This window comes from Myotis lucifugus, unplaced genomic scaffold (assembly GCF_000147115.1).
Source record: "Myotis lucifugus unplaced genomic scaffold, Myoluc2.0 scaffold_6, whole genome shotgun sequence".
In the NCBI taxonomy this organism is placed as follows: Eukaryota; Metazoa; Chordata; class Mammalia; order Chiroptera; family Vespertilionidae; genus Myotis; species Myotis lucifugus.
Window position 1 is genome coordinate 8,182,182 of NW_005871054.1, and position 26,726 is coordinate 8,208,907.

At 38.8% G+C, this 26,726-nt stretch overlaps 2 protein-coding genes across 6 annotated transcripts in view; one reads left to right on the plus strand and one right to left on the minus strand.

Moving 5' to 3' along the window:
- ASB3 (ankyrin repeat and SOCS box containing 3) overlaps positions 1-26,726 on the plus strand; it is a 74,568-nt gene that overhangs the window by 1,041 nt on the left and 46,801 nt on the right. Inside the window, exons 2-3 of one of the 4 annotated variants that reach the window (XM_023746862.1) lie at positions 14,377-14,514; positions 20,382-20,590. In XM_023746862.1, the coding sequence (XP_023602630.1) occupies positions 20,395-20,590 (196 nt within the window). In that variant the 5' untranslated portion in view covers positions 14,377-14,514; positions 20,382-20,394. Of the gene's footprint in view, positions 1-7,803; positions 7,935-14,376; positions 14,515-14,565; positions 14,705-20,381; positions 20,591-26,726 lie in introns of those variants that run through there. The other 3 variants (XM_006083351.3, XM_014447342.2, XM_006083349.3) reach the window with 3 other exon arrangements.
- On the minus strand, positions 7,346-14,500 carry CHAC2 (ChaC cation transport regulator homolog 2). 2 transcript variants are annotated; one of them, XM_006083352.3, is made up of 3 exons: positions 14,232-14,459; positions 9,781-9,816; positions 7,346-8,117 (listed from the first exon to the last, which is right to left on the minus strand). In XM_006083352.3, exons 1-3 carry the CDS (start codon positions 14,364-14,366, stop codon positions 7,734-7,736), a joined length of 555 nt encoding a protein of 184 aa, XP_006083414.2. In that variant the 5' UTR covers positions 14,367-14,459; the 3' UTR covers positions 7,346-7,733. The 2 variants fall into 2 exon arrangements, with proteins under 2 accessions (XP_006083414.2, XP_023602673.1); XM_023746905.1 differs by lacking the exon at positions 9,781-9,816 and having other exon boundaries at positions 14,232-14,500.

Sequence of the window (26,726 nt, forward strand, 5' to 3'; positions counted from 1 at the left end):
CGGCCGCCCCTCCCCACTTCCCCCCAGCACATGCCCTCCCCCATCTGTGTCCATTGGTTATGCTCATACTCATGCATGCAAGTCCTTTGGTTGATCTCTTTTTAAAAAATATATATTTTTATTGATTTTAGAGAGGAAGGGAGAGGGAGAGATAGAAACATCAATGAGGAGAATCATTGATTGGCTGCCTCCCGCATGCCCCCCATTAGGGATCAAGCCCGCAACCTGGGCACATGCCCTTGACCAGGATCGAACCTAAAACCCTTCAGTCCACAGGCTGACACTCTATCCACTGAGCCAGACCTGCTAGGGCCTTTGGTTGATCTCTTACCCCTTCACCCCTCGCCTTCTCTCAGAGGTTGGACAGTCTGATCCATGCTTCTGTGTCTCTGGTTCTATTTTTGTTCATCAGTTTATGTTGTTCTCTATATTCCACAAATGAGTGAGATCATGTGATATTTATCGTTCTCCGACTTTCCCTTAGCATAATGCTCTCCAGTTCCATCCATGCTGTTGCAAATGGTAAGAATTCCTTCTTTTTTACAGCAGCGTAGTATTCCATTGTGTAGCTGTACCACCGTTTTCTAATCCACTCATCTGCTGATGGGCACTTAGGCTGTTTCCAAATCTTGATTCTTCCTGATTGAGTTTTGTAAGCTTGTATTTTTCTAGGAATGTGTCCACTTCGTCAAGGTTGTCCAGTTTGTTGGAATTGTTTGTAGTATTTTTCTACGATCCTTTGTATGTTTGGGGGGTTGGTTGTTACTTCTCTCATTTCTGATTTTGTTTATTTGGGTCCTCTCTCTTGTTTCTTGGTGAGCCTGAGTAGAGGTTCATCAATCTTGTTTATCTTTTCAAAGAACCAGCACTAGGTTTTATTGATCTTTTGTATTTTTTTTTTGTCTCTGTGTCGTTTATTTCCATTCTGATCTTTATTATTTCCTTCTGCTTACTTTGGGCTTTTCTTGTTGCTCTCTTTCTAATTCTTTAAGTTGCAGGGTTAGATAATTTATTACCATTTTTCTTGTTTTTTGAGGTGGGCCTGTAGAGCTATAAACTTCCTCCTCAGGACTGCTTTCACTGTGTCCCATAGATTTTTGGATTGTTGTGTTTTCATTGTCAGTTGATTCCAGGATGCTTTTTATTTCTTCTTTGATCTCTTTGGTAACCCAATCATTGTTTAATAGCATGCTGTTTAACCAATGGCCAAACTTTTTTTTTTCTGACATCTCTTTTATTTATTTATTTTTTAAAATTAAATCTTTATTGTTCAGATTATTACAGTTGTTCCTCTTTTTCCCCCCATAGCTCCCCTCCACCCAGTTCCCACCCCACCCTCTGCCCTTACCCCCCCGCCCCACTGTTCTCATCCATAGGTGTACAATTTTTGTCCAGTCTCTTCCCACACCCCCCACACCCCTTCCCTCCCCCTGAGAATAGTCAGTCCACTCCCTTTCTATGCCCCTGATTCTATTATATTCACCGGTTTATTCTGTTCATCAGATTATTTATTCACTTGATTTTTAGATTCACTTGTTGATAGATGTGTATTTGTTCTTCATAATTTGTATCTTTACCTTTTTCTTCTTCTTCTTCTTCCTCTTCTTAAAGGATACCTTTCAGCATTTCATATAATACTGGTTTGGTGGTGATGAACTCCTTTAGCTTTTTCTTATCTGTGAAGCTCTTTATCTGAGCTTCAATTCTGAATGATAGCTTTGCTGGGTAAAGTAATCTAGGTTGTAGGTTCTTGCTATTCATCACTTTGAATATTTCTTACCACTCCCTTCTGGCCTGCATAGTTTCTGTTGAGAAATCAGCTGACAGTCGTATGGGTACTCCCTTGTAGGTAATTGACTGTCTTTCTCTTGCTGCTTTTAAGATTCTCTCTTTGTCTTTTGCTCTTGGCATTTTAATTATGATGTGTCTTGGTGTGGTTCTCTTTGGATTCCTTTTGTTTGGGGTTCTCTGCGCTTCCTGGACTTGTAAGTCTATTTTTTTCACCAGGTAGGGGAAGTTTTCTGTCATTATTTCTTCAAATAGGTTTCAATATCTTGCTCTCTTTCTTCTTCTGGCACCCCCATAATTCGGATGTTGGTACGCTTGAAGTTGTCCCAGAGTCTCCTTACACTATCTTCGTATTTTTGGATTCTTTTTTCTTTTTGTTTTTCTGGTTGGGTGATTTTTGCTTCTTCGTATTTCAAACCTTTGACTTGATTCTTGCGATCCTCTATTCTGCTGTTGGAACTCTGCATAATATCCTTTATTTCAGTCAGTGTATGCTTAATTTCTAGTTGATCCTTTTTCATAACCTCGAGGGTCTCACTAGATTTCTTGAGGGTATCACTAAATTTATCGGTGGTCTCACTAGATTTCTTGAGGGTCTCACTAAATTTATCGGCGGTTTCTAGAAAATTCTTAAAAAACCTTAAAAGTGTGGCTTTGAACTCTATATCCAGTAGTTTGCTTTCCTCCATTTCTGTCATTTGTGACTTGTTTCTTTGTCTCCGCATTTTTATGCTTCCCTGTGTTGATAGAGTGGCTTTGTGTGCTAGGTGTCCTGTAGGGCCCAGTGGGTCAGCCTCCCCAATTACCTGAGGTGGACACTCTAGGTGCACCCCTTTGTGGGCTTTGTGCACAGTCTTGTTGTAGTTAAGTCTTGATGGTTGTAGGTATCACTGGGAGGAATTGACCTCCAGGCCAATTGGCTGTGAGAATCAGCTGAGTCTGCAGTGGGAGAACTTCTGTGCTGAAGACACCCTTCTGGGGCGAGACTTGCTTCAGTTGGGCTTTGGTGCTCACTGTGTCTGCCCCCTGAGTGTGTCCCTTATGGATCTGAGGAGTTGTAATCTGGATGGTCCCACTCTGACCACTGGGTACGCTGGCTCTTGGATCTCTAAGGAGGTTCTAATTTAGCCTCTGCCTGAGGCTACCCAGCAGGAGCTACAGAGAGATCTGCAGATTCCTCTTCTTTGTTTGGGATTTGGAGGTGCCCAGATAGGCCCAGCTGTGAAGCAATGCAAGCTGCTGTGGGGCCTAGGACCTTCTTTTGGAAGTTCTGGGTCACTCTGATTCAGCTGCAGTTTGTTAGGTAATTTTCAGGTTGCAAAGGGCCAGGCCTTTCATATGCAAAAGGCTTTGTGCACAGCTTGGGTGGGGCAGGGTCTCAGGGGATCAACAGGGCGGAGCAAGCAGCTATGGCTGCTCCCCAGTCCTACACTAAGAGGCCCCGCGTCTCAGTGTCCTGGTAATCGCTGCAAGCACCTCTGAGAGAAAGCTGCCCTCGAGTTCTGCCCGATGCCAGACAGTCCAGTTTCTCCTCGTATGAGTCTGGGTCCCCAGAGACTCACCCGGAACTGGAGTTCAGAGCAGTCAGGAGCTCGAGACTCCCTCCTGATTGAAAAAGACAACCGCGTCCTCAGCTGCCAGCCCTTTCCACGTGCGCCACGTCCTCAGCCGCCAGCCCTTTCCACGTGCGCCGAGTCCTCAGCTGCCAGCCCTTTCGGCGTGCGCCTCCATACCTCTGCACTTTACTTCCACACCTCCTCTGAGTCTCAGTGCTTTTCTCTTTCCTTCTAGTTGTAGAATTTCCACTCAGCCAGCCTTCCTGTGGTTCTGGATGATGTCCGTTTTGTCTTTTAGTTGTATTTTTGAAGTGGTTGTGCGAGGCAGCAATTTCTGGTGTTTACCTATGCCGCCATCTTGGTTTCTCCCAATGGTCAAACTTTTAAAATCAGTCTTAAAGAAATGGATCACATTCATGCTTTAAAGTATTCAAAGTTGACAGTACAACAATCTTTGTTTCCCTAAATGATAAACTTTAAAATAAATGTTTTTATTGATATTGATTTTAGAGAAAAAGGGAGAGGGAGAGATAGAAACATCCATTAGAGGAACATCGATCGCCTGCCTCTTGCATGCCCCCTATGGGGGATCGAGCCCACAACCTGGACATGTGCCCTGACCGAGAATCAAACCAGTGACCTCTTGTGTATGGGTTGACACTCAACCACTGAGCCACAATGGCCGGGCTGATAAACCTTTTATGTGTGGAGGTGGTATTTATAAAATGGTACTTATTTATAGTTCTTAGTAGATTGAACAGTGAATGTGTTGTTTGGGAGTGGGAAAAGGAAATTTAAGATTGGCCTGGAGTAGGAGTAGAAACACTTATTTTAAAAAATCCACTCAATTAGAGATTTATATTACAGGTGTCTTCTCAATGGAGGGTTTATACTCACACTTGAATCCCTAATACATATCACCTAACTCTTTGTATTCCGAGAAATGAGAGCCTGATATTTGTGTGTGAATAGATCACAATGAGAGAAAATGTTTTAGAAGTGAGTTCCAAGGCCAGTAGAGAGAGACTTAGTTTTGCTAACAAAAGTAAGCTCTAGGTAATTGGTACCTTTGTTATGATTCTTGCTGATTTGGAGGCTCCAAACCCTAGCTTCTCTCTAATTCAGTACTGTTTAACTTCCCCACTTTAGTTCTGTTTCTCTCCATCTCAATGAAAAGGAATATCCCTGTTCCTGGGCCTTTTGGAACAGGGCCTCCCTATTAGTGTTGATGGCATGCCACATGCATGTTCACATATTTTCTTGTCTAACTTCTTTTAAAAAAAGTTTTATTGATTTTTAGAGAGTGAGGAAGGGTGAGGGAGAGAGCAACATCGATGTGAGAGTGGAACATCCATCGCCTGCTCCTGTACACGCCCTATTTGGTATTAGTTTGCAACCCAGCCACATGCCCTGACCGGGAATTGAACCAGCAACCTTTTGGTGCACAGAACAACACCCAACCGAGCCACACTAGCCAGGGTTTGTCTAATTCCTAACTGAAAGCTAGAAAGGCATTTAAATGAGGATCACAAAGTAATTCTCCCCCTTAATATTCTGTTATGTATTAAGTGATAGAAGAATCTCTGGGGAGTCACAAACTCCTTTGGACCTAACCTTGTAAAATAAAAGGCTAGATCTTTGAACTCACCTATGTGATTGTGAGCTACAGCATGTGAATCTTGGATAGGCCCATTGTATTTGTTGGAATCTCTCTATATATCTATCAAAATTAACTCTAGCATCTTTATGTCATAAGTTATGTACTATTTCATTATACAAAACATTAATCTTGTTTACCTCTTAAAGAAAAAAATGCAGGGTAGTTAAGATGGTTAAGTTCAGATGGTTTTTAAAATATATTGTAGAAAGATCTTGTGCTTGAGTCAAAGAAACCTGGATTTCTGCTACTTATTAGATGTATAACTGTATGCAGGTTACTCTGGGAACAAGTTTAGAGGTGTTATTGAGAAAATGCTTTCATATGTAATTGCCTGGTATATCCTTATGCAATATTCATTAGTGAATGTCAGTACTTTTCTTGTACAGGACAAATGAAATGCCTTCTGGAACACTAATACTGAAAGTGTTGGAAAATATTTAAAAAGCTATAGAGCTGAGTAAATTACTAAGAAAAGTGTTAATAGAAAAACATGAAAAGAATTACCATTCCTACTATGTAGGGCAGCTTTATTTATTTATTTTTGTTTTCATATTTATTTATATGTCTCCTCCAGAAAGCTTATTTCTTTTATTTTTTCCATCACCACTTATTACCCTCTAAACCCTCTTGCACCTTCACTCTCCTCCCCCCCTTCCCACAATCATCACACAGGACAGCTTTATTTTTATTCTGTACTATTAGTCATGACTGGGTTAAAAGAATTTTTATTGTTTCGTATCAGATTTAATGTGATACTGAAATTCTTTTCATATTGAAAGATTTTTAGAGAGACTATATCCTTTTGAGAAAGAAATAATCTGATGAGTTTGAATCAAGGCTAATTCTACATGAATTAATAATGTATATTATTATTATACATTTCCTACTTAGTGGCACCATCAACACTAATTCAGCAGAAGTCTTGTTTAGGTGACAAGACAGAAGAGGAAAAAATCTGTACAGCAAGTGATTGGCCTGGAGTAGAAGTAGAAACATCTATTTTAAAAAACCCACTCAATGCCATTTTTTTTTTAATTAAAAAAATTTATCATTCTAAAAGACCTTAAAAACACCAAACTTTCGCCCTAGCTGGTTTGGCTCAGTGGATAGAGCATCGGCCTGTGGACTGAAAGGTCTGAGGTTCAATTCCGGCCAAGGGCATATGCCTGGCTTGTGGGCTCGACCCCCAGTGGGTGGCGTGCAGGAGGCAGTTGACCAATGGTTCTTTCTCTTTTTTTTTTTTTTTAATTTCTTTATTGATTTCAGAGAGGAAGGGAGAGGGAGATAGAAACACCAATGATGAGAGAGAATCATTGATCGGCTGCCTCCTGCACACCCCCTACTGGGGATCGAGCCCGCAACCCAGGCATGTGCCCTTGGTTGGAATTGAACCTGGGACCCTTCAGTCCGCAGCCCGATGCTCTATCCACTGAACCAAGCCGGCCAGGGCAATGGTTCTTTCTCATCATTGGTGTTTCTATCTCTCTTTCCCTCTCCCTTCCTCTCTGAAATCAATAAAATATATTTAAAAAAAATCAAAACACCAAACTTTCAATTAATATGTTTGTTAATTTATAATATTAGAATACCCATCTTTTAAACATTTTACTTTAAGATTAATACAAAGTGAATGACAGACTACATTGTCAGTGGATTTATAATATGTAATTTGTGCTTTTTTAGCTGAATGAGTTTTTTTCCATGTAGTAAAATGCATTTATTCAAAAAGGGAGATGCATAGGAAATTTTTATATTAAACATGCTAATTTTGGGGGCCTTAAATTTGGAAGGGGTATTAATAACTGAACAAGGAAATTTCTAATCAAAGCTGAAATCTTATCTATATAATAAAAACCTAAGCAACTGTTATGGCAGAATGACCAGAACGACTGGTTGTTATGATGTGCACTGACCACCAGGAGGCAGACGCTCAACACAGGAGCTGCCTCTGGTGGTCAGTGCGCTCCTACAGGGGGAGCGCTGCTCAGCCAGAAGCCGGGCTCATGGCTGGCGAGTGCAGTGGCAGTGGCTGGAGCCTTTCCCGCCTCCGCGGCAGTGCTAAGGAGCAGCGAGCCGAGTGATAAGGAGCAGTGAGCAGGTGGGCGGTAAGGAGCGAGGGCTCCCGGACTGCGAGAGGGATGTCCAAGGGGGCCTAAGCCGGTAGTTGGACATCCCCCAAGGGCTCCTGGACTACGAGAGGGCGCAGACCAGCTGAGGGGACCCCCCCCTCAGTGCACGAATTTTGTGCACCAGGCCTCTAGTAACTATATATTTCTAATTACACATATTTTCAGCTTGTATATTTTAAACCATGGTAACAGAATTATTGCATAGGAATATATTGAAGGTATACCTTATTATATTTATTGGATTTTTGAGTTAATTCTCTACAACTTCAAAATAGTATTGTCATATGAAAGAACAAATTATTTTTACTCTGATTAAAAAACAAGCTGTGAAATTTCTTGTATTTTTCTAAAGAACTTCTCATGATCAAGTGTTCAATATACAATTGAATTTTTTCTTTAACTATACCATATACTTTGAATATATATGTGTTTCGGGACACTTGGAATTAACTATAAATTTTGATGATATCTTGACTACAACATTAAAAATAAATAAGATCTTCAAGTAAATATGTTTCCAAATCATATTGTCATTGTGCAGTGCAACTATTCTTGAAGACTAAAAGTTCTGCTTCTCTGGAAAAGTCAATGATTAGGTCTTTATAAGCAGTCGAGGTTCTGTTTTCCTTCTAAACGTTCTTTTACTAATTTTTCCAAAGAGAAAAGATGCTCATCTGCATCTTCTGGCACAAGATTCCTAATAGAATTTGCAAGTTCAAAAAGATATTCTGTATTTCTTCCACTTGGACCAGCTGCATTAAAGATTTGTTCAGCAATATCTTCCAGAGGTGCAGGACCAAGGTAATTAGGATTATCATGTGTTCCAATATATAGCAACACATTGAATGGTTTTGTAGTGGGATCTTTTGGATAAAAAATGACTGTTGTGGTCCTGTAGCCTCCTTTCTCTCTGAAGTCAAGGTACGCTTTTACTTCTTCTTCCTTTCCTGCTGGCAGTCTGTAAGCAACACCCCATACACAACCCTATTGAAAAGTGAAAAGAATATATTGTTTAGTATTTACATGGTAAAACAGGTGAAAGTACATTGTGATGTAAGAAAATTTCTTGTTTATCTTAGAAATCAATGCAGTTTACTTGGTACATCAAAGAGGTACATACTAAACAATAAAGGAAATCATTTTAAATTCTTCAGTTTGAAAACATTATTTCCTTGCCCACCAGGATATTTATCTTTGTTTAAATTTTTGAAAATATGTTTTTTATCTAATGAGACCGAAATGAAAAAAGATCAGGTCTTCATTTGGTCATTAAAACTGAGGTTCTGAAGCTTTAAATTCATAAGCATTTCACTGATGGTAGGGCAGTAGTTTTCAAACTGCTGCATGGAGTGTTAAAGCCACCCTGAAGCCTACCACAGAGGCTATCTGGATATGAATATTGGGGTGCTGGGGGTGGGGGGTGGTACTAGGAGCTGAGCATCACTTACTTTTTACATATTGGGTGTTTTTTTTTTTTTCCCAAAAGGTTTTAAAAGCTCTGTAGTAATCAACTACTTAAGGGCTGAGCAGTTTATTTGTTCATCTCTTCACTGCCTAAACTTTCAAGTATCCTTTGTAAATTACTCCTTTGAGAATACTACATAACAACCTCTTTTGTCAAGAGAGCCCATGAACAAAGTGTCAGTAAAAATAATATATTTTAGCTAATATTTTTTTTACTATAAATAAAGTATCTGTGATATGTTACATTTACATTTTGTGATACAGATTTTCTATCTTTTTGAGCACCTTTATTAACTTTATTAAACTTTAGGTTGCTAAGCATCCTCTTGAATGAATTAACATTCTCTAGAAACAAAGTACCATTTATTAACTTTAATTAAGATTTATAGTTACTAGTTTAAAGCCTTATTATAGATGCCATTCCTAATGTAAATTATGAAAGCATTTCATAATTTTACCATTAGTTATCTGCTGTTGCTAGCTGCTGATTTTTGTATGTCAAAGTCCTTTCCACAGGTAAATCTTTAATTTCACAGTATTAAACTTAACCTATACCTCAATAAAATGACTGAAAATATTTAAGAAACAGGACTATTGAGTAAATAAAAGTTTTCTAGTGCTTCAAACCTGTTAAAAAACTTGTTGTGCTATTGATAAATTTAGACAATAAAGAAAGCAATAATTCCTGCCTGGGGTTTTTGTTGAAAATATAGGGTGTACCCCAAAAATGTATATACACATTTTGAATAATTATAAAGGCAGTGTTTATTAAAATATATTTCATTTTCAAAAGTGAGCTATCAGCTGTTACAGTATGTATACATTTTTTGGGGGGGGACACCCTGTATTAGACTCCTAGTAAATGTGAGGAGAGCTTTTAGGTTTCCATTTCATTCTTAATGGTAGTTGGGCTGGCTCCATTCATGTAAAAGAGGACCACAAAATTCTCAATCAACAAACTCATTAAGAAAAATAAATGAGACCACATGCCATTTGTTTTTCTTTTGTTGTGTACCTTGCATTCTGCATCCAACTTTTTTCAACAGATGAATAGAGAGGAATTCTAGATCTAGTGCAGTTGAAATTGTAACGATTGTCAGTATGATTTAATTTAAAATTGAGAAACAGCTCAACAACTTATGTAACTAAAGACTATACAAAAAAAAAAAAAATTATACTATACCCCAGGATCTTCAATAAGAGTCACAACTCTTCCAGGCTGTTTTTTTAAAAAAGTAAAAAACAAAACAAAACACAAATAAGTAAAACAAACATTTTTTTCTCTAAATTAAAGTTCATCAACTAACCAAGCATTAACAAATTATTGTTGACATGGGATATTTAAACTTCATTTGCTCATACAAGACACTTTTAAAAAAAGCTCTTATGTTTTATGATAACTTTTAAAGTGAATTAAGAGAATCTGCTTTATCCATACTATTTTGGCCTTTATAAGCCATTCCCTTCAACTTGCATATATTAGTTACATGGTATGTTGACTTAAAATGGAGATATTAAAAAACACACCCGTAATTAAGGCTGCTCTAGAAAAGTTAGGGATTTAGTAAATGTTCACAATTATCTTGTGTTAAAATGTTTCCTCTTTTTTGAAATGAAAATTTTCTCTGATGTGAAAAAATTTTCACATTTAAATAAATCTTTCATTTGATTGAGAAATGGCCAGTTTTTTATATATAAACTAGTGGTCTGGTGCACGAAATTTGTGCACTCGGGGTGTGTGTGGGGGGTTCCCCCAGCCTGGCCTGTGCCCTGTCACAGTGCAGGAGCCCCACGATCCATCGCCCCAAAGAGGTAGGCTTGGCCCACCCATCCGGGGCTCCTCGATGGATTGCCCCAAAGAGGTTGGCCGGAGCCGGGGGAGAGGCCCCACCCCCATCCCCGACTCTGCAAGTCCCCACCCACCCATGCCTGCTGCGCATGCAGCCTGCCAATCAGTTGTTACTGTGATGGTGTCCCAAACAAATAGCATATACTAGTATTATTAGTATAGATGAGATTATTAGTATAGATGAAATGCTTGATTAAACTTAGTAAAAAAATTAAGTGAAGCCAAAAAGAAAGCACAGTTTCATAAAGTAAATAGCCCTTTGCAGAATCTCTCTCTATATATAAAAGGCTAAGTGACCATCTGATCATCCGGTACATATGACACACTGACCACCAGGGGGCAGGCGCTCAACGCAGGAGCTGCCGAGCTACGGTGACTTGGTAGCGGTGGTTCTCGGGTGACGCACCCCGGAACCAGAGAGGAGGGAGCCTGATATTAAAATATTTCTTCTAATTAGTTTCCTTTCAATGTGCATGAATCCGTGCACCGGGCCACTAGTGTAGAAATAAGTCTAACATTTGTTTAAAAATATTACATTTCATACGGAATGATGACCTACCTACTAGGAGCACATGTTGCTGTAAAAATCATAGTCCTATATAGCAATTATGTTATTTTGATTTGATGGGTACTTCTGTAGGTTTTTGTATCATGTCAGACAGTTAATATTTATATAAGGTTGGTGATCCACTGTTATGAAAAATGTGAAGTGAATAATAATGTTTTTCCATTTTTTTTTTTTTAACAGAACAGCATACTTAGAAAATGCTTAGTACTGCCCTAGATGGTACTGGCTCAGTGGATAGAGCATCAGCCTATGGACTGAAGGGTCCGGGGTTTGATTCCGGTCAAGCACATATGCCTGGGTTGTGGGTTCCATTCCCAGTAGGGGGCGTGGAGGAGGCAGCCAATCAATGATTCTCTCTCATCGATGTTTCTATCTCTCCCTCTCCCTTCTGCTCTTAAATCAATAAAAATATATTTTAAAAAAATGCTTAGTACTTAGACTCTTCTTTAGTTTTCTAGGATAGGTTATTTAAATAGAAGTAGGTGTAAAACTATTACAGTTTTAAAGACGATTGCAATTATTCCCTCCTAACTTTCCTGCCTTATCTTTTAGTAAATTTAAATAAAAAGAGAAATACTGGCTTTTATGGCTGTCTTCTTTTAAAGAACCATGTTGTATTAACTTGATAATTTCTTACCAGATGATTCTCACAGTGTACATATCTCAATTGTTATGTAACAAACAAACATTTGGTTGAGACTAGAGTAGTAAAATATGCTATTAAACCTTATTCGCGAATATTTATTTATTAAATATTTTTAATTAATTTCAGAGAAAGGAGAGAGAAACATCAATGATGAGAAGAATCATTGATTGGCTGCCTCCTGCACGCCCCCGCTGTGGATTGAGTCCTCAACTTGGGCATGTGCCCTGACTGGGAATCAAACTGTGACCTCCTGATTCATAAGTCACGCTCAACTACTGAGCAAGACCTGCTGAGCTTACTTGTAAATATTTAATATTTGGTCCTTAAAATTAGAGCCTAGGCCAGTGATGGTGAACCTATGACACGCATGTCAGAGGTGACATGCAAACTTATTTTTTTGGTTGATTTTTCTTTGTTAAATGGCATTTAAATATATAAAATAAATATCAAAAATATACATCTTTGTTTTACTCTGGTTGCAAATATCAAAAAATTTCTATATGTGACACGGCACCAGAGTTAAGTTAGGGTTTTTCAAAATGCTGACACACCGAGCTCAAAAGGTTCGCCATCACTGGCCTAGGCTAAGGCTTTTCTCTTCAGAATGGCAATTTTAAGTGTTCAGATCTGACTATCCTAAAGGTATTTTATTTAACTTAGTTCTTAAAATATTAAATATTGTTTTATAACACTCTTGGTGATACTTTGGCCATGAAGTTTCTGTTGGCCTATAAATATGCATTTGCTCTAAGTCACTCCCCTGTTTTCAAGTCACCTACCTTAAAGTCAAATTCTTAATTTTTTTTTAAAATATTTTATTGATTTTTTATAGAGAAGAAGGGAGAGGGATAGAGAGTTAGAAACATCGATGAGAGAGATCGATCAGCTGCCTCCTGCACGCCCCCTACTGGGGATGTGCCCGCAACCAAGGTACATGCCCTTGACCGGAATCGAACCTGGGACCCTTAAGTCTGCAGGCCGACGCTCTATTCACTGAGCCAAACCGGTTCGGCTAAAGTCAAATTCTTAATTAACCAACTCTAGTTGAGGTAGAATGACTTCTAACTCAGGCTCTTTTTGTGATTTTAATCCTATGTCTCTTTACTAGCAGGTGCAAGCTACTATGGGCCCTACTCAGCCCCTCTTTCCAGGACTGTAGGTATTTCTTTGGAATTAACCCCAATTTCTTTCTGCATCTAATTTCTAACATTTTAGATAACATGCTTTTGGGCCAATATTTATTTCTTAAAAAAACAACAACTGTAATCAAACTCATACAACTTTCAGAGTATTTTATTATGTATTTATCAGATTATGTTATGTGAAATAAGCCAGTTAGAGAAAGACAAATGCCATACGATCTCACTTATATGTGGAATTTAATGAACAAAATAAACTGAGGGACAAAATAGAAACAGGCATGGATACATGGAACGGACTGACAGTTGTCAGAGGGGAGAAGGGAGAGGAGAAGGGGAACAGGATGCAAGAAGGTGAAGGGATTAGCCAAAGAACATATATGCATAACCCACAGACACAGACAACAGTGTGATGATGGCGGCAAAGGGGAGGAAATGGGGACATCTGTAATAGTATCAACAATAAAAATAAAGAAAAAGAAGAAAAGCGGTAATCAAGCTACTACAACTTTCAGAGTATTTTAAAGAAAATATAAGCAATAAAAATTTTTGTGCTCTTCCAAAAGTTAGGTTAATTAAAACAAGTGTTCAAGTTATCCACACTTAGTTATTCAAATTCAGTGTTCCTTACGGATTAGTTGTTTTCAGCCAGCACAAGGCTGATTTCCATAAGCAGTGAGCTGCTACTATTTTTCTGTACAAATATGAGATGAGTGCATGACTGACTGAAAAATAGATCAAAGAACTTACATTTCACATTTATACTTCAGAGAAGAACCATCCAGAAACATTAAAATAATGATATATTAATGGATACTGTGTTATTCAAATAACTAACGGGGAACTCACTTAACATCTAATCAAAGTGATCAGAGTAAGTTCCTTAATAACCCAAAATAATTTTGGAAACGAGTTCTTCTATGACCTTAGGTGTCATAAAATAAATCTTTGGATAGATACAAAGAAACCCCAGAAATAACATATACGTTAAAATTCAAACCAATGAAAGTCTTCCCAAATGCAGAAATGCCAACAATTTTAATGGCCAGAAAGCTGAATTTCCAAGTTGATTTTAGTATTTCAACTCCGTGGTGACTCAAAGATTGATCTTCCCGCCTTTTTTGGGGCAGAGGTTGCCAAGATAGGGGCCCCTGCCAGCACGTCAGCCTTGTGCGAGCCTGTGTGCTTGTGTCCTGTTTCTCGCCTGCTCACGAAACTAACCACCAGCCTCAAGCGGCTTCGGAGGGAGTACCCTAGGTTTGGGAGAGGTTGGAGGCAGGTGGCACAGGAAGAAGCACAGATAGGACAGCATGATCCCTAACCCACAAGCTTGGCCCTGGGAAGCGTTGGGGTGTGGGTCCCGCGGTGGTGGGCCAGCAGGTGGGGAGCAGCGCTCCGGGGACAGTAAGTTTGGGGGACGGCTAGGGCTTACCTTGCCCGGGACTCCGCGGTGGTCTGTGCTGCCTTGCCAGAAACGCCGGCTGTAGCCTGTGATGCGTCCGACCAGCTTGTCCTGATAGGGGAAGTCCACCTTCCAGATCAGGGACCCGTAACCAAAAACCCACATTTTTCGTCAGCACCTCTGCAGCGGCTGTGGAGGCAGAACGGGTTTGGATTGCGGCTTGCCGGACGCGTACCGGCTGCGCTGGGCGCAGGCGCTGATAGCCGCAATCCCTGGTTGGTGGCGCAAAGCATACTGGGACTTGAAGTTCGAGGTGCGTTTTCTGGCTCTATTTCGGTCAATGTTATTTTATTTCCTTGCTTAGGGTAAGCAAGAAGCGTGGACCTTCTGTATGCTAAACAAGATTCTCCTGCAGCCTCTAGTATTCACCTTGACCTTCCTCTGGTGCGCGTGTGCAGAAGACTACAATACCCACAATCCTTTCTGGGATGTGTGCCTCTGAGGTTGGAACTGTGTACTGTTTTCGAACACGGCTTGTTAAGGAGAATGGAAAGGGCAGGAGTCTTGGCCGGTGTGGTTTAGATACTCAGAAAGATATGTGTATGGCAGTTGGCACGTAGAAAGTCATTTTGTTCCACTTTGAAAACGGGATTTCTGCTCATTTAACAGCAGCCAGAAGAGTGCAAACTGGGAATGTAATCCATATTCGGCTTTACACTTTTAAAAATCAACTTTCAAATAGAAGCAGGAAATTTATCACAGAATTTATATGCTTGTGAAAGAGCTATTATTAATGCAATGAAATTTGCTTATATATTTAAATTTTATGCGAAAACGACCTTATTCGTCTTTAGTATTCTGAGCAGCTCAGAAAAGAGTAGGCAAAGGTTCTCAGCTCAGGTACAGACTTTGGAAACTATACAAAATTTGGGGTCTACGGGTATTTTTCTGAGGAGAAACTTTATATCTTTCATGAGTTTTTCCAACTTTCATGAGTTTTTCCAACAGGTCAAGGATCCTAAAAAGTGTTACGATCTGCTGGTGAGAGCTACTGTTTGAAAATACTGTATAGGAAGCTCACTTGGACTATCACAGCTGTGTTTCTGTATACCAAATGATTGTTCTTTCTTGAGGATTTCTATTTCATAGTCTTTACCTTTATTAAAAATGCTAAGCACTCAGGTTCAAAGAGTTACTTCTGCTCTTAAGAAATCAGTAGGAAACTGCTATAAAGAAAAGCTGAGTTTAAGAATAACCAGGTCTTTTTATATTTTCTCCAAGTTGTAGTTTCACATTGCCTGGAATGGTTAGTTCCCCTCCACCCTCCAACATTTTTAAAAGTTTCAAACATACAGAAAAGTTGGAGGGGAAAAAAAGGAGTACAATAACCATTCATATTTCCTCTGTGTGAATCCAATAATTAACATTTGCTACAGATGTTTTATTTCTTTTTTCTCTGTATATACTTTTTATTTATTTATTTATTTAAAAATATTTTATCGATTTTTTTACAGAGAGGAAGGGAGAGGGATAGAGAGTTAGAAACATCAATGAGAGAGAAACATCGATCAGCCGCCTCCTGCACACCTCCCACTGGGGATGTGCCCGCAACCAAGGTACATGCCCTTGACCGGAATCGAACCTGGGAGCTTTCAGTCCGAAGGCCGACGCTCTATCCACTGAGCCAAACCGGTCAGGGCTCTGTATATACTTTTTAATCTGAAACATTTAGGGTAAGTTATACTAGTATATATTACGATTTTTCACTGTTAAATACTTATAAAAATAAAGACATTTTCCTAATAACAACAACTTCATCCATTATTACATCTAAGAACATTAACAATAATAATCATCAAATCATCAAATATCTATTCCATGTTCAAATTTCCTTAATTATCTTGAATTGCTTTTGTAGCTATTTTTTCCACCAAGCAGGATCCAGAGTTTATACATCACATGTGATTTCTTTTGCATTCTCTTTTGGCCTAGAACATAAGCAGATTTGTATAAAAGGAGACCATAAACAGTTTATTCATGTTAACTAATTGGTATAAGGGTTGAAGGGAATGATCCTGCTATTATATAGTACATTACTTTTGACTCTCCTTCCCATAAGAATCTCAAAGATAGTTTTTCAAATTATTGCCTATAATCTGGATCCATTAACATCGTCCTAAATATGAGAAAAGTCAGTAAAATTTGGAAAAAGATGCATACCTTTTTTACTCAAATTCTGTTTTTAATGTCTTTGAAGCAGTGTTCTTTTTTTAAAAAATTATCTTTACTGTTTAAAGTATTATAGATGTCCCTCCCCCCTTTTTTCCCATTGACCCTCTCACCTCCTACCCACCCTTCCCAGGCCCTCACCACATTATTATTTGTGTCCATGGGCTATGCATATATGCATATAAGTTCCCTCGTTAATTTCTCCCCACCTCTCCCACCCCCACCTTTCCTCTGAGATTAAAAAAATATATATGTTTTTATTGATTTCAGAGAGAGGAAGGGAGAGGGAGAGAGATAGAAACATCAGCGATGAAAGAGAATCATTGATCAGCTGCCCCCTACATGCCCCCTAATGGGGATTGAGCCTGCAACCTGGGCATGTGCCCTGACTGTAATGGAACTGTGACCTCCTGGTTCATGGGTCGACATTCAACCACTGAGCTACACTGGCTTGGCTGGAGTAGTGTTCTTGTTTGTGTTTGTATGTGGTTTTCCCACAATGAAATTTTTAAAAAAATAATTCTTTATTGTGGAAAGTATTACATATGTCCTCTTTTCCCCCCATTGACTCCCTCCGGACTACCCTGCCCCCCACCCCAGGCCCGTACCTAACCCCCCTGTCTGTGTTCATGGGTCATACTATATGCATACAAGGTCCTTGGTTGATTACTTCCCACCCACCACCTTCCCCCATCTTCCCTCTGTGATTCCGCACTCTGTTTCATGCTTCCATGTCTCTGGATCCACTCTGTTCATCAGTTTATTTTGTTTTTAGATTCCACATATGAGTGAGATCATGTGATACTTGTCTTTCTCTGACTGACTTATTTCACTTAGCATAATACTCTTCAGGTCCCTCCATGCTGTCTCAAAGGGTAAGAGATTCTTCTTTTTTACTGCTGCATAATATTCCATGGTATAAATGTACCACAGCTTTTTTATCCACTCATCTACTGATGGGCACTTGGACTGTTTCCATATTTTAGCTATTGTAAATTGTGCTGCTATGAACATAGGGGTGCATACATTCTTTCTGATTGGTATTTTGGGTTTCCTAGAAGTGGGATCATTGGGTCAATTGGCAGGTCCATATTTAATTTTTTGAGGAAACTCCTTATTGTTTTCCATAATGGCTACATCAGTCTGCATTACCAGCAGCAGGTTACTAGGGTTCCCTTTTTTCTACATTCTTGTCAGCCCTTGTCATTTGTTGATTTGTTGATGGTAGCCATTCTGACAGGTGTGAGGTGATACCTCATTGTCATTTTAATTTGCATCTCTCTGATGATCAGTGACTTTGAGCATTTTTTCATATGTCTCTTGGCCATCTGTATGTCCACTTTGGAGAAGTGTCTATTTAGGTCCTTTGCCCAATTTTTTAAAAAATCCTCACCCAAGGATATTTTTTCATTGAGTTTTAGAGAGAGTGGAAGGGAGGGGAAGAGAAGGAGAGAGAGAGAGAGAGAGAGAGAGAGAGAGAGAGAGAGAGAGAGAGAGAAAGAGAGAGAGAAAGAGTGATTGGTTGCCTCTTGCACACACCCTGACCAGTACCAGGGATCGAGCCTGCAATGGAGGTACATACCCTTGACTGGAATTGAACCCAGGACCCTTCAGTCCGAGGACCAACACTATCCACTGAGCCAAACCAGCTAGGGTGTCTCCTTCTGTTAATTTGTATGAGTTCCTTATATATTTTAGATATTAACCCTTTATCAGATGTATCATCGCCAAATATATTCTCCCATACAGTGGGCTCTCTTTTTGTTTTCTTGATGGTTTCTTTTGATGTGCAGAAACTTTTTATTTTGATGTAGTCCTATTTGTCTCCTTAGTTTCCTTTGCCCTAGGAGATGAATCCATAAACATATTGCTACGAGAGACCTACATCAAAATGTTTTTTCTTGCATTAGATGAATATATTTATCAATTGCCTTAAAATGTGTGTGTGTGTGTGTGTGTGTGTGTGTGTGTGTGTATGTGTAACTTGGATGTAATGGCCTTGGCTAGAAATTAACATAGTTAAAAAAAGTATAGCTTAATATTCAAAAGTCTCCACAGTTTTGGCTTCAGTTACTTCTATAACTTCATTTTTTCTACTGTTCTTTGTTTACCTAATCCTCCTTAACAAAGTGAAATAATTGTTTCTCTTATTTACTGTCCTTTACTCAACCTCAACTGTTTATTTCTGTAAGCTTTGTTATGTCTTTGCTTCTGCCTATTGTCAAATCCTCCCCATCTTTCTTTTCGGGCCCAGCTTATATCCCTCACCAAGTTGGAGTAGTTCTTTCTTCTTTGACTACTATGGCTCTTTATCTGTACTTCTCTTATGGCACTTTCTGCTTTTTATTTAGAATCACATGTATTTATCATTACTATGTAACTGTACATAATTTGAGGTAGAATCTGTGTCTGTATCATCTTTATATCCTCCACATTGTTAATCATCTAGTTGGTGCTCAGTAAATAACTGTTAACTGAGTAATTAAATATTCTGGAATAAATATCTTCACTTTCCTAGTAATGGGCCAGTTGACCTGATCAAATTCATCCATAGCTAACCTTAGCTATTTGGCTCATTGTAGAATCAACTTGTGCAGTTACAGCTTTATATTTAAATGTGACCATGTGTAAGTTTAGATTTAATATTAGAAATATTGTGTGGTTTCTTTTAACCTCTTTCCGCAAATCTTTCTTTTCTGGATAAATTATTTATAATGTGGTTCTAGAAAGTTTTTCACCTGTATCAGACTAGACATGTTGTTGGTATTTCCTGAATTATCCCCCAATATCATTAGCAAAACTAAGAGGAAAAATGGGATCAGAATGTTACTGAGAGGGACTATCCCTTAGGAGATAGTCCCCTGAGAATTCTGAATCTTAGCCCAACCCACCTCATAGGGTGACTAACAAGAAATTGTCTTTGTGAGAGTTATATATTGAGAACTATATTGGGCATTGACTTGAAATGAACTTTGAAGGGAGATGATGAGGAAAAGGGAAATAATGCTGTGAAGAAATTTCTGGGCTTGTGTAGGAAAGGTGAACTCATCTTTTTTTGATGCTTTTAATGCATCTTAATATATTCAGTTAGTGGCACTGTTTTATCAAAGAAAGAGAACCTGAGTGTTCTAGCCCCTTCTGCAAAGGACCGCCTGTGGCAGGAAAAGTAGATTTACATACTTTGTTCTTTTCAATGTCCTTTACTTCTTTTTTAACTCCTTTGGGTTTAGCTTTTAGCTATAGAGGATTATAAATTAACTAGAGGTTCAGTGCATGAAATTCATGCACAGGTAGTGTCCCTAGGCCTGGCTGGTGATCAGGGCCGATCAGGTTCTCTGCTTCCCTGCCTCCCCACCTCCTCCTTCCCTCGCTCCCTCAACACCACGCCGCCCCCACCTCAGTGCAGGTCGCCCACCATGTTCCGAGATGCCCCCTGGTGGTCAGTGCATGCCATAGTGAGCAATCAAACTCCCAGTTTCCCGGTCAAACTCCTTAGGAGACAATTTGCATATTAGCCTTTTATTATATAGGATTCTTGAGGCTGAGCATTACTGGTCACTCTGTATGCATTTGGGATTAACTGGAGGTGTTTAGCTCTCTCTCTCTCTCTCATCAACAGAGTTCTAGTGAGTACATTTTAATGGGGATATGAGTAGGTGCAGAAGCCTGCAGGAAGGAGCTGCTCAGGCAACATTTCCAGAGAAGGAATGATAGAACACTTAAAATTCTCTTGCTATCTTTAATAAAAATATTCCAAGGAATCTCAATTCATCAGAGAGACTTCCTGGGTTAGACTAGCAGAGGCTCTGGCTTGACAGGTCTCTTTCTCCATCTCAGACTCTTCCTCAGCCCTCATGTGAGGGATGTTAGACAGGTCCACTTCGATCTGCTAATCTCTAGGAGTTCAGTGTTTTATTGACACTAGTATTTTTTTCCTGCCTTGTTTTGTAGACTGGTCAAAAGAATGGATTTTTCAGAGGCTTATTCTGACACATGCTCTTCGGTTGGACTTGCTGCAAGGGAAGGCAATGTTCAAGTCTTAAGAAAACTGCTCAAAAAGGGACGGAGCGTTGATGTTGCTGATAATAGGGGATGGATGCCAATTCATGAAGCAGCTTATCACAACTCTATAGAATGTTTACGGATGTTAATTAACGCAGGTAAGGTAAATTCAAGGTATGGGAAGGGAGGCCTGCAAGCTGGATTAATAAGACATAAACCAATGGTAATATATGGCTTATTTGTTTCCCTTTCTATAACCATAAAATAACTGCCTGTGCATTGTTAAGGATGATAAGATTGCCTGCTATGGGTTGTAAATGTTGTCCTTTATTTGGTAGTGGCTTTGCCGGACCCATTTTTTATTGTCTGAGCACAAGATGTTTAAGCATTTGGTAGTTCTGGTCATCGTTTTTCTTTTTTTTCCCAAACAAAAGGAGCAGTGTTAGTGATATTGATGGTGTTAGTATTTTGCTTGAATTATTCTTTCTTTTTTATACTTTACAGTTTCCTTAAGTTTGGGAATCTTTCCAATTACTTTGACTTTGTATTTGCTGAGGACACAGAGAACAGGATGGACAAGGTCCTTGCCTTTATGGTGCTTATATTCCTGTTAGGAAGACAGTCAATAAATACCTAAACAGATAATAGCAAAAAGTAAAAGTATTATAAAAAAATAAAATAAAACAGAGTCATAGGACAGAGAGCAATCATGTGCTGCTGCAAGTCTGTATTAGTTGACTTCATGCTTGTAACTGAAGACCAGCTATGTGGGAGTTTTTACACCACAGAAATCAGCCAGTGCTACAAACCAGTGATATAACCAGGCGTTTTTCCCCTCCCTGAGGCAGTTACACATTTGCTAGCATGCTACTGAGTGAAGGGCTCAGTAAACGAGCCTTAGTGGAAAATTCTGACACTCATGAAGGCATGAATTTGATAAACTGTGATCTCCCCCACATCAGGCAGCGCTAAGGGGCAGCGAGCTCAGCCAGAAGCCGGGCTCACAGCTGGTGAGTGCAGCGGTGGTGGCAGTTGGACATCCCCCGAGGGCTCCCAGACTGCGAGAGGGCGCAGGCTGAGGGACCCCCAAGTGCACGAATTTTGTGCACCAGGCCTCTAGTATAGGATAATTCTCTTGTCCCCTGTAAAAAGTGTCTTATATAATTTCTACTTCCTTGAACTTCATCTCACATTAGTAAACTGACAGAGATTCCTAAAATGTACCTTTTATAGATTCACTACAGTTATGAAGGTGCTCGGGCATACACAAAAAGAATGGAAGAGTCTGAAATGATTAGAAAGGTTTTGCTTTACTGTCTTTAATTTAGATCCAGAAACTAGTCCAAGAATCTTGGTCTTCTCATTCAAGTTGGAGAAGAACATAGAAATTTAATATGTGTATGTATGTATTTTTCACTTTGCTTTGTTTAAAGTGTTAGTACAAATAACAAATTTGCTTGTCTTTATTTTTCTTTGTTGGAAGTTTGGTGTCATAGATAATGAGATTTCAAGAAGCTTATTATCTTGGAGGGCAGTAAAGCTCTTCAGCTACAATTCATCATGCCACTCAGTATTAAACCATTTGCTGACTAAAGGTCACTTAAAGTTTTGTAATTAATTATAGCCTATCACTAACAAATATTTTAATTTGGCAAATATATGATTTAATTCTTAATATTTTTTATTAGTTCATGTTAAGAAAATATGCTTTCATATTGACCATGATAACAGATACTAACGATCCTTAGAAAAACAAAGCAGCGTAGCATAGTGGTTAAGAGTTGTGTTCACATGGACCTGGGTTTTCCTGATTCCTCCATTTTATTGGTGTGACCTTGGACAGGTTTTTAAATCTCTGAGTAGTTCAGATTCTTCATCTGTAAGATAGAAAATACTCCATCATTTCAGCTCAGGCCAGAAACTATGGGCCATTCCTAAGTCCTTCCTTTTTCTTATACCTCTCCCAGTTAGCAAATCTGTCTGTGTGTGCGCGCGCACATGCGCGCGTATGTGTGTATGTGTGTATGTATATATTTGAATGTATACAGACAGTCACACCATTTCTAACCATTGCCATAACCATTAATACCTTGGTCACATCATCTCTTGCCTGGATTGCTGCACTGGCATCCTAACAAATCTGTTCAGCCCGTGCTTCTTCCCCGTCCTACCACAGTTTAGTCTTAGTATTATCGCAGGGTTTCTTTTATAGTATGTCAGACCATATCTCTCTTCTCAAAGCTGTGCAATAGTTCCCCATTTCATTCTGAGTAAAAGCATTGTTTTATGGTGTTTCATAGTGTAGATGTGTAATATTTAATCATTCTCCTGTTAATGGACATTTTGTTTGTTTTCTAAAAGTTTGCTATTATAAGTGGTGCTTCATGTATCTATCATCTGTATCTATCTATCTATCTATCTATCTATCTATCTATCTATCTATCTATCATCTATCTATCATCTATCTTTGTGCACATGGGTGAGCATTTCTGTATGATGGAGTTTAGAAGTGAAATTGCTAGTGCAAGAAGTGTTCAAAGTTAAAATGTTGATAGATATTACTAAATTATCTGCAATATTAATCAGAACCTAAGTTTAAACTAGTTTACACAATAGGAGGGAATGCAATAGAGTAGCTCATGTAAATGTTAAGCCTGCGTGGTAGGTCAGTGCAGGCATTGCTGGATGCTAGTACTCAGAGTGACGTCATTAGGCCTCCAGGTCTCCCTTTCTTTCACCCCTGCTTTTCTCTGTGGTGATTGTATTTTCAAGCAGGCTTTCTCTTTGGAAGTTTAGGCATGCCTCATATTTAAAGAGATTTTTATATATTCTGGATAGTCTTTGCTGTTATATGTGTTTCAGATATTTTACTTTTATCCTAGATTTTAATTTTTAAATTGTGTTTAATTTCTTTGTAATGCATTCAAATCTCTTCCTTTTCATTCACTTTTCCCCTTTATCTTAGATACATGATGAAATCTCTTAAATAGTGTCTAAGAATTTTGCACATGAAATTCCTTGTGGAAATTGTTTTATATCTAATGTTTTCTAAATAAAACATAATGAAATGATGTACATTGTGCAAAGTGCTTGACTACAAATCTACCTGAAATTGACATTTATCTATCACCCTTTGTGATTGGCACATCTTAAATATATTTGGCTTCATTAAATTGTGTTTCAACTGGCGAGATAAGGTTCTGATCTTAATATTTTACCCCTGTTAATCTCTACCTAAATATTTAACCTCTACTTAAAACCATGTGGTTTTGCTTTCCCTCTTAGGGGTTTGCAGAAAACAAAATGAAAATCTACCACCTATCATTTAAACAAGTAAGCAAGTTTATTGTTTATAAGTAAAAGGACACTTTGTTTTAGGAAACACGGTTGTGAATACCTTGTCATTTTGGCACAGGGGTCAGAAGCTGGCATTGGTCCAGCTGACATGGCCCCAATCCTCAAAGTGCAGCCAAAAAAGAACTCATGAGTTGTCATAAAAGAACTTAAGTGCCCTTTGGGTTTTTCCATTAGGAAATATTTAATGACCTTACTTACCATTTACAATTTCAGTAAGGAGAATAGAAGCAGAAACTGCTTTGCCTTTCAGTGAGAAGGAAATAGAGGTTATGAGTCATTTTTTCCAAGAATCCCTCTTGTAGGGAAAGGAAGAGAGTGAGAGGGTGGTGGTTCATGGTTCAGTACCAGATAGATAAAGTCTCTTTGGTCCCCACATATCAATTAAGGAGGGCAGTTGGTCATTGGAACCTCCAAAACCAGTTTATATTTGGTCCTGAAAATGTTCTTAAAATGGTATTTTGAAGACTTTTTCAAATTTGTAACAACTGGGATAGTACATAAATACTGAAATTCTATTGAATCTCTTTCAGGGTTGGACCAGCTATTTTACCCTGTTTGATTCTTAAGAGACCATGCTCAGAGAGTTTAAGTAATTTACCCAAAGGGAAATCCAAATTATAATGGGCAGCGTCAGAAGTGCAGCCACGTCTTCCAATTCCAAATCCATTGCCTTTGCTAAATCATGTTACTTTCCTGGTCCAGTGGTTTTAGAGTTAGCTAAATACTAGTAGCCATATATATATATATATATATATATATATATATATATATATGTGTTTTTTTTAAAAAAATATATTTTATTGATTTTTTACAGAGAGGAAGGGAGAGAGATAGAGAGTTAGAAACATCGATGAGAGAGAAACATCGATCAGCTGCCTCCTGCACATCTCCTACTGGGGATGTGCCCACAACCCAGGTACATGCCCTTGACCGGAATCGAACCTGGGACCTTTCAGTCCGCAGGCCGACGCTCTATCCACTGAGCCATACCGGTTTCGGCATATATATTTTAATATCTCAATTTAGGAGTAGTAAACTGCCTTTACTGTTTCTCATCGTGAGTGAGAAGTGCCTTTTCTTTACTCCATAGATAATTGCACAGGAGGTTTCATTTCTCTTTCTTAAGATGTGTGTGTGTGCACATCACTAAAGTTAGTCCTCACTGAGGTGGGAATTAAACACCTTTCCTTTAGGGGGAGAATTTAAATAATTTATTTGGAAAATTTCTGCTATTTGAATATATCTTCTCTTCCATTTATTCAGTCATTTATATATGCATGGACTCATGGATATTTATTTTATACATTGGGTGACAATCCAATATAATGTAATTGAATTTTTTTGCCCATATTATTTTACCTTGATCATTGAGTGCTCTTTCATACTGGCTCCTGTGTTTGTTTGACATAACCCCATTTTTTAGCACTTTAAAATTTTCTGGACTTACAAGACACTCCGGGCTCATTTAAAAAATTAAAACAAAAACAATTTTTATTGATTTCAGAGAGGAAGGGAGAGGGAGAGAGAGATAGAAACATCAACGATGAGAGAGAATTATTGATTGGCTACCTCCTGCACACTCCCCACTGGGGATTGAGCCTGCAACCTGGGCATGTGCCCTGAGTGGGAATTGAACCGTGACCTCCTGGTTCATAGGTTGACGCTCAACCACTGAGCCACGCCAGCCCAGTTGGAGTGCATTTTATTTTGGAAATGCAATCTTCATTAACTATTAGACTGCAGTCTTAGGTTAGAAAAGGAGTTTGTTTTTTTTATGTTTTGTTTTTTTGCATTCCATTCCTATGACTTAATTATTTTATAACTGGTCTCCTTCACCTATTTTGCCCATCCCAAATCCCTCTCCCCTCTGGCAACCAGTAATCTGTTCTTTGTATTCATAAGTTTTTTGTGTGTATGTTTTGTTGTTTTGTTTGTTCATTTATTTTGTTTTTAAGATTTCACCTGTAAGTAAAATTGTATGGTGTCTCTGTTATTTCATTTAGCATAATACCCTGAAAATCCATTCATGTTGTCACAAATGTCAACATTTCATTCTTTTTTATGGCTGCATAGTATTACATTGTGTGTGTGTGTGTGTGTGTGTGTGTGTGTGTGTGTGTGTATTGCCACATCTTCATTGTCCATTCATCCATCAGTGACACTTGGGTTGTTTCCATATCTTGGCTATTGTAAATATGCTGCAGTGAACATAGGATGCATATATCTTTCTGAATTAAAGTTTTTCCCCCTGCTTCATTTAAATGGCCAGAGTGGAATGTTTTAAATTACCTCAGTGTTACTATTTGAATAGCTAGGAAGTAATAGAGATGAGATCATTTCTCTCATGGAAATTTAGAAATAAAAAAATCAAATTTATTAATACTTCAGTAAATCTTGCTTAAGCAAATCTTCGGTGTATCCGCTCCAGATTTTGCATTTACGTTACCTTTCAACTTATGCCACTCTCTTTCCTTTACCCATCAAAAATTAAAGATGAGAAAATGAGTGAGTGGGCCAGAGTTATGTGCAAAGAATACCAGAGACCTATTCACACTATGGCCCCTGTAAAACTTGTTTTGACTCTTTTAGAAGAGTTTTAAACTATGAGCCCTCCCATCTATAATCCTATCTAATAAAAGAGAAACATGGTAATTAACCATAACTTTGCTACCCTTCCCATTGGCTAATCAGGGCGATATGCAAATTAACTGCCAACCAAGATGGCGGCCGGCAGCCAGGCAGCTGAAGTGAACAGGAGGCTTGCTTGCTCCAGTGACGGAGGAAGCCAAGGTTCCCCACTTGCCTTGCTGGCCTCTGAGCTGCACTCTAAGAAACATTGTTGCAAATATAGAAGCTAAACAATCCCCAGAAACCTGCTTTCAGCTATCAGAGCTGGAGCGAGCAGGACCTAAACAATGTTGCAATTATAGAACCCAA